At 54.6% G+C, this 14,315-nt stretch overlaps 1 protein-coding gene across 1 annotated transcript; it reads left to right on the top strand.

The window, feature by feature from the left end:
• Window positions 1-1,149: 1,149 nt before the first annotated feature.
• Window positions 1,150-7,062, top strand: CYP2F1 (cytochrome P450 family 2 subfamily F member 1). The gene is given in 10 exon segments (XM_068527136.1): window positions 1,150-1,320; window positions 1,413-1,466; window positions 1,468-1,570; window positions 2,751-2,911; window positions 3,233-3,409; window positions 3,810-3,951; window positions 4,806-4,925; window positions 4,928-4,991; window positions 5,597-5,745; window positions 6,884-7,062. Coding segments are annotated over 10 exon segments (1,320 nt in total).
• Window positions 7,063-14,315: the final 7,253 nt, after the last annotated feature.

Genomic DNA, 14,315 nt, shown 5'->3' with positions numbered 1-14,315 from the left:
CTCTCTGTCTCTGTGTATCTCTCTTTTCTGTCTCTGTCACTCTCTTCTCCATCAGCCTCTGGGTTTGGCTCTGCCTCTTCCTCTCTCCGTCTGTCTCTCACCCTCTTCCTGTCTATCTTTCAGTGTCCATCTCTATGTCTCTCAGTAAGTATATATCTGTCTCTCCATCTCTCTCTTCTCTTTCTCTACCTCTGTGTCTCTCTAGTTCTATCTCCTTTCTCTAGTCTCTCTCTGGCTGCCTCTCTGTGATTTTCTCTGTCTGGCTATTTCTGTGTCTTAATTTGTCTGTCTCTGTCCTGTGTGTCTCTATCTCTCTTTATCACTATATCTGTGTGAGAGTCATTCTCATGAAAGATGATAGATGATAAATGATAGATAGGGGACTCCCCTGGTGGCACAGTGGTTGGGAATCCACCTGCCAATGCAGGGGACATGGGTTTGAGCCCTGGTCCAGGAAGATCTCACATGCTGCAGAGCAGCTGAGCCCACCACAACTACTGAGCCTGTGCTCTAGAGCCCACGAGCCACAACTACTGAGACCGCATGCCACAACTGCTGAAGCCCATGCGCCTAGAGCCTGTGTTCCACAACAAGAGAAGCCACCGCAATGAGAAGCCCGTGCACCACAATGAAGAGTAGCCCCCGCTCGCCGCAACTAGAGAAAAGCCCGCGCACAGCAACGAAGACCCAACACAGCCATAAATAAATAAATAAATTTATTTTTAAAAAATGATAGATAGATGATAGGTAGACATCCATAGATATTTGGATATCTCACTCTCATTTCTGTCTCATCGTCTCCAATTGTACCTCTCTGGCTCTCTTATTGTCTGTCTCTATCTCTCTTCTGTCCCTCTCCATCTGTCTCGATTTCTGTCTGTCTCTCTGTATTTTGACTACCTCATGCCCTTTTTCTCTCTCTCTCTCCCTTCCCCTCTCCCTCCTTCTCTCCCCTGTCCCCTGGCCTTTCCCTGTCTCTGCCTCTGTCTACTTCCTTTCTTCTCTCCATCTGCACCCATTTCCAGGGTCTGGGGAAGGCAAGTTCCAGAAGGAGATGAGGAGTGAAGGAATCCCACTCCCTCCCCAGAGCTGCCTTCTCCCCATTTCACCTGCCCACCCCCTGCCCAGGTGACTGCAGAGGGCTTCACCATGGACAGCATAAACACAGCCATCTTGCTCCCGCTCCTGGCTCTCCTCTGTCTGTTCCTGACCATCAGCTCAAGGGGCAAAGACCGGCTGCCCCCAAGCCCCAGACCCCTCCCGCTCCTGGGAAACTTGCTGCAGCTTCGCTCCCAAAACATGCTGACCTCCCTCACCAAGGTCAAAGGCCTAGGCTTGGGTGAGGGGAGCGACAAGGGGGAGGGGTCTCATGGCCCCAGACCCCCCTGTGACCTCTGTCTTCTTACCCTCAGCTGAACAAGGAGTTCGGCTCAGTGTACACAGTGTTGGGGCCCAGGCGGGTGGTGGGTCCTCAGTGGGCACCAAGCTGTGAAGGAGGCTCTTGTGGACCAGCGGGAGGTGTTTAGTGGCTGCGGCGACTACCCTGTCTTTTTCTTTTCTTTTCTTTTTTGTATAAATTTATTTTATTTATTTATTTTTGGCTGCATTGGGTCTTCGTTGCTGCACGCAGGCTTTCTCTAGTTGCGGTGAGCAGGGCTACTCTTCGCTGCAGTGCGCGGGCTTCTCATTGCGGTGGCTTCTCTTGTTGCAGAGCACAGGCTCTAGAAGCGCGCGGTCTTCAGTAGCTGTGTCTCGCGGGCTCTAGAGCGCAGGCTCGGTAGTTGTGATGCATGGGCTTAGTTGCTCCTTGGCATGTGGGATCTTCCCAGACCAGGGCTCGAACCCATGTCCCCTGCATTGGCAGGCGGATTCTTAACCACTGCGCCACATCACCTTTTCTACGCAGACCCTTCTGCCTCCCTCTTATAAGGACCCTTGTGATTACATTCGGCCCACCCAGATAATCCAGAATAATCTCTCATCCCAAGATCTTTAACTGAATCACATAGGCACAGGTTCTTGGAAATTGGGACATGGACATCTTTGGAAAGGGGGCCATTACTCAGCCTACCACACCACCCTGGTTTGGCTCATGATGGGTCAGGCCCTTAGCTAAGCACTTCCCAGCCACACACTCACTGACTCCTTATAACAGCCCCACGAGGAGAAGACTATCATCAAGCCCATTTTACAGATGAGAAAACTGAGGCTCAGAGAAGGGAAGTCGGTTCGCCTAGGTCATGCCTAGACTAAGAGTCCAAGCCAAGATCCAAGCTATGTCTATTTAACTCCAGATTCAGTTTTCTGGGCCGTGCTATCATGTAATGGCTAATGCAGGAATGCGTTGTTTTGGTGTTGTTTTCTGTGATCTGTTGGGTCGTCAGATCATTGGGTGTTAGGCTGTGTTGTTGTGTGTCATTGCCAAGTGAGGTTGTAGTATTGTCAGACACTGTGTGTAATACTGTATTGTGTTGTATGTTGTGTGTATGTTGTATTGTGTATGCTGTGAGCTGTGTTGCCAAGAATATCCTGTACGGCAGTTTGGTATTGTTGTCGATGTGCTGCAGGATGGTGTGGATTCTGTGCTGCCTGTTGTGTTGCCAGATACTTTTGGGGTGTTGTTATGCTGCATGTTAGGTGGCCAGGAGCGTGTGTTCTGTGCTGCTAGTGGTGTTACCGCCTGGGGTCTGGTGTGTTGCACACTGCGTCTCCCGAGCCGCGCCCCCGACCCATGAGCCCCTCACCCTCAGGCGAGCCCTTCGACCCCAAGTTTGTGCTGAGCCGCTCAGTGTCCAACATTATCTGCTCCGTGTTCTTCGGCACCCGTTTCGACTACGACGATAAGCATCTCCTCACCATTATCCACCCCATCAATGACAACTTCCAAATCATGAGCAGCCCCTGTGGAGAGGTCAGGAGGCCTAGTTCCACGGGCGAGAGGGTTGGGGGTCCAGCCCTTCCAGGGATATAGGGGGAAGCAGTGGGCAGGGAAGGAATTGCGATTGGCCCTACCAGGCCCCGCCCCTTTCTGTCTGACCCTGCCCCCGAGGTATGCGGCCCTGCCCACTCCACAGGGGCTCCACCTACACATAGCCCCCGCCCCACCCTACACACACACACACACACACACACACACACACACACACACACGCACACACGCACACACTCACACGCGCCCTACCTCCCTGCCTGCCTGTTCCTCCTAATCCCTACAGCTCTGCTGCATCCTCAGCCGTACAATATCTTTCCGAGCCTCCTGGACTGGGTGCCCGGGCTGCACCAACACCTTTTCCAGAACTTCGGGCGCATGAAGGACCTCATCGCCCGCAGCGTCCGTGACCACCAGGCCTCCCTCGACCCAAACTCTCCCCGGGACTTCATTGATTGCTTTCTTACCAAGATGGCACAGGTAAGCCCTGCCTGGAAGTCCCATCTCTGGTCTGACCTGCTATCCTGCCTCAAACCAACAAGGATCCCGAGTTGAGCGCGTTTGGGTCTAATCTCCCCACATCCGGGTAGTGAAGCTGGAACACCTGGCTCTGCTGGGGCCACTCGGGGCCTCCGCCAATTAACAGCTCTTTAAGAAATCCTTAAGGATTTGTTATGGTGGGCCCCGCGGCTGAGATTCTCCCTACCCTGCCCTTCCGCGCTCCCCAGCTCCCTCAAGGAAAGAAAGTTAAAGAGAGGAGGGACTGAAGTGGCACCCAGTAGCAGTTGTGCAGGTCTGTGGGGAGCGGGTCGCACAGGATCCGAGCCCGCAGGATCTCCCCCCGGCCTTGGCTCACATCCCCACCTCTTATCCCCCGCAGGAGAAGCAGGACCCGCTGAGCCACTTCCACATGGATACTCTGCTGATGACCACACACAATCTGCTCTTTGGAGGCTCCGAGACCGTGGGTACCACGCTGCGCCACGCTTTCCTCGCGCTCATGAAGTATCCAAAAGTGCAAGGTGCGAGCGCCGGGAGCCTGGTGGGGAGACCCGCCCACACGGCGCGGTAGAGCACACCCGCCCCTCCCGCCTCGAAGCCCCGCCCACAAACACTGGGCTCCAGCCCAGTGTGTCTGGAGTGAGAGCCTCCAGCTCGCGCCTGGGTCGCACAGCCAAACCCGCAAGCCCACCGGAGGCTGACCCCACACACGTGGTCCCCGCGGTCCACACAGCCTGCCGGGTCTGCCGGGACCCAGACCCCGCCCGCATGATCTTGCTTTGCCGCCCACCTCTGACCCTGCCCGCGCAACTCGCACAGCCCGCCCAGAGCCCGGCCCCAGAGCCTCAGCCACTGGGCCTCCCCAGGAACCCATCTCCTCCCACACAGTCTGAACGGCCCGCACCGCACAGTCTGCGACCCCGCCTCCCCAAACCCCACCTCTGGGTCTTTCGCGGAACCTTGGCCTCCAGGAAGCTGTGCGGAGACCGACTGGGTCTTTGCCGCCTGCTTCACCCCCGATTTCTCAGCTCTCCCGCACACCCCACTCACTCCATCCATCCTCCTGCAGCCCTGGTCCTCGAAGTCCCGCCGGCAATCCCATCAGGGGCCTGGACTCCAAGCAGCCCCGAACCCCCTCCGCACAACCCCGCCCCTAGGAGCCCTGGCACGAACGAAACTTACGCCCTCACCTACATCTCTGAACTCAATGCCCCCCTCCGAAGCGCCGGCTAACCTTCACATGCACCCCTGCAGCGCCCCCCGCCCCCCGACTCGAAAGCATTGACTGGACCCCTTCCACACGCAGGCACACACCTCTTCTCAGCACAGTCAAGCCTGCTGATACCCTCAACAACGCTCCCCCCTCCACCTCCAGCCCGCGTACAGGAGGAGATCGACAGCGTGTTGGGACGCGCGTGGCTGCCTGCCCTGGAGGACCGAGCGGCCATGCCTTACACAGATGCGGTGATCCACGAGGTGCAGCGCTTCGCAGACGTCATCCCATGAGCTTTCTACACCGCGTCACTCGGGACACGACTTTTCAAGGCTTCCTGCTACCCAAGGTGCACTGGACACCTGGCAAACGACACCTGAAACCTTAGGAAGAGGCATCCTAGGCTCTTGCAGCAGGCATCTGCGGCTCTAGCAAGGAATATCCGAGGCCCTAGCAATCAGCACCCCGGACCTTAGCAACTGGCAACCCAAGCCCTAGCAACAGACATCTGAGACCCTTAAATCCAGAAACTCAGCCCTATGCCACACCATAGTGGACTAGACCACGTCCTGAACCCCAGACCTCTTCCCTATGGCAGGTTCCTTTCCTAAGACCCCTCTCTGAAATCCCCAAGGTCTGAGACTTCATCCTGGGGAGCCCCTGTACCTAAATACTGTTCTCAGAGACCCCACTCCCGCCCCAGGAACCCCAAATCTGTTCCTACAATGGGGGTATCCCGCATCCCTGCCTCCGACCCCAACAAAACCATTTCCAGCACCCATCACTGGGAACCCTAGACTCCCACACCCTAGACTTCCTGGACCCCTGTGGAGTCCTATGCTCCACCACCCCTTATCATGTCCCCAGGACTCCCAGCTCTGCACAGTGGAAATCCTAGTTTGGGAACCTCCCAGCCCTTCTAACACCACCGATTCTGCCTCTCCACCCACATGGGGCACGGATATCATCACCCTCCTTAATACAGTCCACTACGACCCCAGCCAATTTCTGACGCCCCGGGAATTCAACCCTGAGCATTTTCTGGATGCCAATCAGTCCTTCAAGAAGAGCCCTGCCTTCATGCCTTTCTTAGCCGGTGAGAGTGGTCAGGGGCAAGATCCAGTCTTTCTGGCCCAGTATTCCACCTGCATTCCCCAGGCCTAATTCCACTCCCCAAACCCTCTCACTTCTTCGTCCCATCCCATCCTCAGCTTTGGATATGCAAAGACATTCCTTCTCCTTCCCAACTCTGCTCCTATAGGCCAATAGCATCTGAAATCCCCGCGGAGGGAGGCAGGGAGTCAGGATATTATTGTAATTTAACTTGGACTTGGTCACTGTCAGTCTCTCCACTGGGTGGTGCAGTTGAAGTGGTCCTGGTTTTTCTTGGCTTTGGTCTTTACCCGGCTGAAAAAAATCTTTCCTGTTTAACTCAGTATTAGAAAAGGGGGTGGGGTGAATAATAATAGGTAACTTACCATATTGCCTACTGTGCACCAGGTGCTACCTCTGAGAGTGGGGGCTAAGAGCTGGGCTTTGCTGCCAGACCCCAGCTTTGTCATCTTCTAGCTGTGTGGCCTTGAATATGTTCCTTCACCTCTCTGTGCCTCGGTTTTGTTTGGTTTTTTAAATATTTATTTATTTATGTATTTATTTATATATTTGGCTGCACCAGGTCTTAGTTGCTGCATGCGGGATCTTTAGTTGATGGGATCTTTAGTTGCGGCATGCGAACTCTTAGCTGCGGCATGTGGGATCTAGTTCCCTGACCAGAGATCAAACCGGGGCCCCCTGCATTGGGAGTGCGGAGTCTTAGCCACTGGACCACCAGGGACGTCCCTGTGCCTCGGTTTTTACATCTATAAAATGAAGATCATAAAAAGGTCCACCTCTTGGAGTTATTAAGAGGATTAAATTAATAGCAGTATAGTGCTTAGAGCATTATATATGTTCACAACAACAAAATGAGGCACTATTACCCTCCCCATTTCAGGTACCTACCCAGAAACTGTGGCTTGCCCAAGATCACGAAACGAGTACTGTCAGTGTTGGAATTCGAACCCCTGCAAGGTTGCACTTGTAGCAGGTCCACGATTTACTTAAACTGTCTTTTCCAGACCTTTAGAGGGATGGGTCCGTGAGTACCCAGCCATTATTCTCATGTTTTCCTTTGAAAGTTGAGGGGGCCCCTCACCCCATCTTGTCTCATTGCTCCTGCCCACCCTTCCTCCCTGTGGGAGGCAGGCTGTGCCTGGGCGAGTCGCTGCGGCGCCGGGAGCTCTTCCTCTTCCTCACCGCCATCCTGCAGAGCTTCTCGCTGGAGCCGCTGGGGGCGCCCGAGGACATCGGCCTGACCCCGCTCAGCTCCGGCCTCTGCAATTTGCCGCGGCCTTTCCAGCTGTGCCAGCGCTCGCGCTGACGCCGCATCCCTTCCAGGTTCGCCAGTGAGCGTTGAGGACCGCCCGTTCCCCTGCGCCCCATCCCTCTCGCTGTCACACTCGCTTCCCCTCACCTTGTGCCTGCCACATGCCCATCCCCCATCGCTCCTGTCTTTACCTTCTGCGCCCCCAGAGGCAAAGAAAGCCAAGGGGAAGGGGAAGCGCATGCCTTGTTTTATCCACAGAACTCGTTCTATTGCGCACACTTTGGGGGATTTTGTATCAATTCCTAATAAATTATCTTTATAATAGATTCGAACCTGCCTTAGCTGAATTAAAGGGAGGAGGATAGTCCTCTAGGATGGGGAGAAGGAAGGTCTGGCTGCAGAGAGGGGAGACACCTGGCTGTGATGAGTTCAACCCTCACCCTTAGGCCGGTTAAAAACTGGGAGAAACTGTTTCCTGGAGACAGGCTGGAAGGTAAAGGCTCTGAGGGCTCGAATGAAGACAGAGGCAGAGAAGCCAAGGCCGAGAAAAAGACAGCAGCCTAGAGAGATATGGAAGAGGTCTGCAAGAGATGCAGGGTGCTGTACAAAGATGGAGATGTAAGCAGGGAGAAAGGGAGAGACCCGGAGAAATAAACAGACCTAGAGACTGAGAAATCACAATTACTAACACTTACCTAGTGCTTCCTATTCACACACTGGTCCAAATGCCTCATTTAAATATCCCTATGAGGTAAAGCAATTTTATTATACATTTTTACACGTGAGCAAACTGAGGTTGCTCAGAGAGGTGAAGTGACTTGCCCAAGATTACACAGCCAGAAACGGGCACAGCTGGGTTCGGAACGCAGATCATCTGGCTCCAACACTGCTCTTCAAACTCTTATGAGTCAGAGACACAGAGGAAAGCAGAGAGATAAGAGACTGAGATCTAGGGAGGCGAAGAGAATAGAAGACAGAGACAAAGAAAGAAACAAAAATGACCAGAGAAAGAGCAGAAGGGCAATGAATGGGGAAGTGAGGCACTGGAAGACTGAAACTCTCCCCCATTTCTCATCCCGCTCATTGGACCGTTTCTTTGTCTTGCAATTCCTCCCTTTGGGGTGGGGATAGTGGTCCCAGGCATGGGGCCTCCCAGCTTGGGACTGGACTTGACAAGCTGACATCTGCTGACAGTAGCTTTTCTCAAGGAGCAGGCATCTCGAGTTTCATTGAGCTGGAGTCAGACAATGAGGCTGGCCCCGCCAGCCATGGGCAGAGGTGACCTGGAAGGCCCTAGCCTGAGCGGAGTCTCCCCAAGGTCACCCAGAAGCTGGGACATGCTCTGCTGAGTATGGGCCTGGCTGGAGGGAGGCTTATAGGTGGCCCCCACATGGGGTGATGGCTCCCTAATCCCCACGCTGTTCCCACCACAGGCCAAGCACAGAGTCTGCCCCAGGGCCCAGGCAGGGAGGCAGAGGTGGAGGGGGGAAAAGAGAGATTCAGAGGTCCTGAGAAAGAAAGATGGAGAGATGCGGAAGAGAAACACATGACGAAGAGAAAGAGACAGACAGAGATAGAGAGATACATAGAGAGAGATCCTGAAAACCAAAGACTGGGAGTGAGAGAGACAGAGGAGGAGAAAGAGAGGAACTGAGAAAAGGGGAGAGACAGAGATGCTCAAAGAGAAGGAAGACAAGGAGATGCTAACGTCAAGATGGAAATTAAGAGAGGCACAGAGCTGAAGAGAGACAGAGATCTGAAAGGACAAAAAGAGAACCAGAGAGAAGCCTCAAGAGATGAAACAGAGACAGGCAGGAAGGGAGACAGTCACAAGGATTCAGCCAAAGATAGAGACCGAGAGAAATAGAGTGCGAATTATAGAGCAGCAGAGAGAAACAGAGACAAGAATTTATATCGTCTAAGAGTAAATGACAAACTTGAGATTAGATTTGTAATGTGGAACCAAATGAATTAAAAGGGAAGTATAATATTTTAACCATAATTCAAAAAGACACATGCACCCCCATGTTCACTGCAGCACTATTTACAATAGCCAGGTCATGGAAGCAACCTAAATGTCCATCAACAGAAGAATGGATAAAGAAGATGTGGTACATATATACAATGGAATATTACCCAGCCACAAAATTGGGTCATTTGTAGAGACATGGATGGACCTAGAGACTGTCATACAGAGTGAAGTAAGTCAGAAAGGGAAAAATATCTTATATTTATGCATATATGTAGAATCTAGAAAAATGGTACTGATGAACCTGTTTGCAAGGCAGAAGTAGAGATGCAGATGTAGAGAACACACGTATGGACACCAAGGAGGGAAAGGGGGGGGTGGGATGAATTGGGAGATTGGGATTGACATATATACACGAGTATGTATAAAATAGATAACTAATGAGAACCTGCTGTATAGCACAGGGAACTCTACTCAATGCTCTGTGGTGACCCAAATGGGAAGGAAATCCAGAAAAGAGGGGATATATGTACACACGTAGCTGATTCACCTCGCTGTACAGCAGAAACTAACACAACATTGTAAAGCAACTATATTCCAATTAAAAAAGAGAGAGAGAAAGAGAAACAGAGACAGAAATAGGGATGAAGAAAGCCATGCATTCATTCAGCAACATTTACTGAGTGCCAAGTGTGTGCTGAGCACTATTTTAGGTGCTGGGGATACAGAAGTGAACAAGACAAAATGCCTGCTCTTGAAAAGAGCCTGAGAAAGAGGATCCATCAGAGAGGCTGGGGTGGGAGTTGGGGGAGGGGGTGGCGAGGGCATGCTTGCTGCACCCCTGCTGTCTGCAGAGTCAGTGCCTCTGAGCAGTGCCCTGCCCCTCAGCCCCTGCCAGTCACCAGGTTCCCAGACAGAGAAAGGCTGACAGGTAGGGAGACGTGCTACACAAACAGGCAGGAAGACGGGAAAGCAGAGACAGAGGGAGATTAAGGTAAAGACAAACTGGAAGAGGCAGGGAGAGAAAAAGACAGACATTGAAAAGAGAGAGCGCACGAGAGAGAAGACAAACATGAATAGAGGTAGACACTGAGAGTGAAACAGAGAGAGAGAGAGAAATGGGAAGAGAGAGAAAGAGAGAGAGATGAACAGAGAAACACAGAGACTGAGAGTGAGAGAGACACTCCCAGAGACAAGCCCAGTCCCAGACTCTGCACAGCCCCCTCACCGTCTCCCCAGGTCTGGGCCCTGTGCCAGGCACCTGGCGGAAGGCTGGATCCGGCAAGGCAGGGTGGGCGGCAGGGTGGGTCGCATTCCTGAACAGTCTGTTCTAAGTACAGACTCAGCCACAACCCCCGCCCCTGGCCCATCGTGGCCTGGCATCAGGCGGGGGTGCCCACTGAGGAGTCTGGGGGACTGGAGACCAGGGGTGTAGCAGCATAGGCATAGGACATTTGGGACATCTGGGAGCCAGAGCATTGGGAATAGAGATGACAGGAGTTCAGGGCAGGGTATAAGTATGGAAATACAAGGGCGTCAACCGTGGGAAGGCAGCCAGGAGTCATAGGATAGGCATGGAAGTGCCAAGCTGATGGGCACCAGGATGCTAGGGGACTTGAGTGAGCATCTGGGAGACATGTATGGCATACAGAGCTCCAAGGGCAATGGGTGTGGAAGTGACAAGGGCTCAGGTGTGAGTCCCCAGGAATCACAGGCACAGGGCACAGGAGTGCCAGGCTAATGGACACATCACCAGGAGTGTTCTAAGAAGTGTATTTAGGAGTCAGGATGTTTTTAGTTATCAGAAGTACAAGGTACAGCATTCAGTGGTCATGGGCCCAGAGGTGTCCAGGGGATTAGGAATGCACAGCTACAGGCCAAGTGAGATGGACCCAAAGGTGCTGGGGGTTCAGGAGGGTGCACCTGTTGACCAGGTATGCTGACATGAAAATGCTAGTGCATTAAGGCTACCAAATAGGACAGGCTGAGGCAGGCACAAAAAAAAAAAAAAAGGCCAGGAGGAGCCGAGCCCAGCAATGATAGGGCTGGGGGCGGGGTGCAGACTTTGGGTTGGGGAATTACAGAATGAGCATCCCAAAGGCGGCCACCCCTCCCATTTCCAGTCTCCATCCCTGCTCCACCCAAGACCCCAAGGGAATCAAAGAGAGACGAAGAGGTGCAGGCAGCCAGGTGGGGTTGGGGTGCACCTGGCACTCAGACGCAGGCGGCCCTACCCCTGGGCCTGTACCGCTCCCGCTTCTGCGGAACTTGCTGCAGCTCGAGTCTGGACACCTGGACCGTGCACTCACGGAGGTAGCCCCGACAGTGGGTGGGGTAACAGAATTCTGGATTCCTGGAGGTGGGGCTGGGGGCTAGAATTCCTGGTTCTCTGAATGAATACAGAGCTGAGGGCTCGGACCCCGTGAGTCCTGACAGAGGGTGAGGGGCCTGGAGTCCTGCCTTCCGGGAAAGGAGACTGGGGGTGGGAAGTTAGATCTGGAGGGAAAAGGGGCAGTGGCCCTGAGCTCCTGGTTCAGGGCGGAGTCGCGCTGCCACCCCTACTCCCGGGTCCCAAGGGAGGAGGAGCCTGGGGCGGGCAGTCTGGTCCCAGGGGACGGGGAGCAGAGAGGTCTGTTCTGGCTCAAGGCTGGGGAGGTACTGAGGGCCCAGATACCTAGTTCTGAGGGTGCAGGGGGCTGGGGACCTGAACTTCTAGATTTTGAGGGAAGGTGGTGGGGCTGGACTCCTGGGTCCGAAGGAGAAGGGAGCTGGGGGCCGGGCTCTGGGGTCTCGATGGCGGAGGGGTCAGGAGCCCAGACCCGGGCCCGCTGAGCACCGGCTCCGTGTAGCTCCCTGGCCGCTGGGGTCCGGTGTTCACGGTGTGGCTGGGCCCGCGCCCTGCAGTGGTGCTGTGTGCAGCTACGCAGCGCTGCGGGACGCATTAGTGCTGCAAGCGGATGCCTTCTCCGGCCGCGGGGCCAGGGCAGTCTTCGAACGCTTCACACGCGGAAACGGTGAGGCCTGGGCGGCGGAAGTGCGGACCGGGAATGTCCAGGTTGCCTTACAGAGCGAGACCGGGGGAAATGGAGCGGGGCCTAATAGAGTCAAGCCTTCTGAGGAGAGGTTGGGGCGGAGCCACAGTGTAGGGGTCGAATGGGGGTGGGGGAGGCTGGTTCCTTGTGCAGCCAGTAGAAGAGAAGAGCTTAAGAGTCAAGGCCAAAGAGAGCAAGCACGGGGATCAGGAATCGGGACCAGCAGAGGTGCGGCCAATGTGTGGACAGGGCCGAGAAGGCTGGGGTAGCAACCAAAAGACCTGGAAATGAAGCAGAGCGAAGAGTTGCGAGGAAGTCGACTCCACTACGGGATGCTTCCGGGATGGGGCGTGGCTAACTCCCCGGCCCGTCCCCTTCTTTGTTCCGCTCCCCCAGGCATCGTGGTTCCTAACGGGCAGCGCTGGCGGACGCTGCGCAATTTTGCACTTGGAGCACTTACGAAGTTTGGCTTGGGTACGCGGACTATCAGAGACAGTGTCCTGGAAGAGGCGCCCTGTCTGCTTGGCGAATTTCAAGACAGCGTTGGTACGGCCTGGTCGGAAAAGGATAGGGACCTGTTGTGGGTGTGGCCACTGGACACCTGTTGTGGGTGTGGCCTAGGGAAGGCGCTTGGGTGGAATGAAGCCAGTAAACCCAAGGGCTGGGTGGGGGCCGAGCCACAAGCGTTTGACCTTGTCATGTTCCCGCTCCCAGGAGCTCCGTTCGACCCCTGGCGGCTACTAGATAATGCTGTATCTCATGTTATGTGTTCCGTGGTCTTTGAGAACCGCTATGGCTACGAGGACCCGGAGTTCCTGAGGTTCCTGGACCTCTTCAATGACAACTTCCGCATCATGAGTTCCAGATGGGGTGAGGTGAGAGGGTCAGCCCCCATCCCTCCCTCGTGTGCCCCATCTATGCCAAATTCCAAGTACATGGACCTACCTACATTGGATCATTAGAATGGAGCAGTCTTAGAATCTTGGGGTGGAAGAGTTTTAGAACTTACATCAAAGTCCTGGTCCAGTCTCCCCATAGGGAAACTAATGGTCTTGTTCAAGGTCCTATTGATTTCCTGTCCCCCCAGATGTACATTTTCCCCTCTCTCCTAAAATGGCTCCCAGGCCCACACCACGGAATCTTCCGAAACTTAGCAGAGCTTAGAGTTTTCATCTCTCAGCAAACCCAGCAGCAACCGGCAGCCCAGGGAACGCCGCAATTTCATCGATTGCTTCCTGGGTCAAACAGATAAGGCACAGGGCCCTGCTGCCCACCAGCAGACGCCTGGCTCCTCTACCCACAGGAACAGAAGGGCCCGGAGAGCCATTTCCAGGAGACACTGGTGATCACGACGCATAACCACTTCTTTGGCAGTACCGAGACCACAAGCACCACCCCGCGCTGTGGACTCCTCATTCTGCTCAAACACCCAGAGGTGGCAGGCTTGTGAGCTGCACAGCTCGGGATGAGGCGGCTAGGGTTTCAGGTTGGCTGGAGGCTGGGCTATGCATAGTTCACATCTCTGCCGGCCCCAGCCAAAGCGCAGGCGGAGCTAGATCCCGTGGTAAGTCGAATGTGCGCCCCAAGCCTGGAGGACCAAGAGCGCCTGCCCTACACCAACGCCACGCTGCAGGAGATGCAGAGTGTCTTCAGCGTGCTACCGCTGGAGCTGCCGCGTGCCCTCACCTGTGATGCCCACCTGCGCAGCCACTTCCTGCCCAAGGTGCCCACCAAGACTGGGGATCCTGCGCAGGGGCTGGGGAAGGCCTATTAACAGAGATCAGCAGGCCTAAGCGTCCAGAGCGCTGACTCTGGGAGCAAGGAAGTAGGCCTTCCTTGCCACTGGCTTCAAAATGGGGTCTTGGATGGACGTTTGGAAGAGTCACTTGCCAATTTTTCAAGTAACCCTTGCACATCTCCCCAGGGCACCTTCATGATTCCTCTCCTTGTGTCTGCACACCAGGATCTCACCCAATTTAAGGACCCAGACTGTATCAATCCCACCAACTTCCTGAATGACAGGGGTGAGTTCCAGAGCAACAATTCCTTCATGCCCTTTGCCCCAGGTCTGGGCTGGGCACGGAGGGGACCAGCCTGAACATGCCGTGGGGTGCATGGGTTTCTCACCCCACACCCCCACGTCCCCAGGAAAGCAATGTGCCTGGGTGCAGGCCTGGCCTGATCCGAGATCTTCCTCACCTCCATTCTACAGCAGTTCTGCCTGCTCCCTGTGGGGAGCCCCACCAACATCGACCCCACCCCACAGTGCACTGGCCTGGGCAACGTGCCCCCAGCCTTCCAACTCT

Source organism: Eschrichtius robustus, chromosome 19, assembly GCF_028021215.1.
Source record: "Eschrichtius robustus isolate mEscRob2 chromosome 19, mEscRob2.pri, whole genome shotgun sequence".
NCBI classification, from domain to species: domain Eukaryota; kingdom Metazoa; phylum Chordata; class Mammalia; order Artiodactyla; family Eschrichtiidae; genus Eschrichtius; species Eschrichtius robustus.
This window is presented reverse-complemented; position numbering and strand designations above follow the sequence as displayed.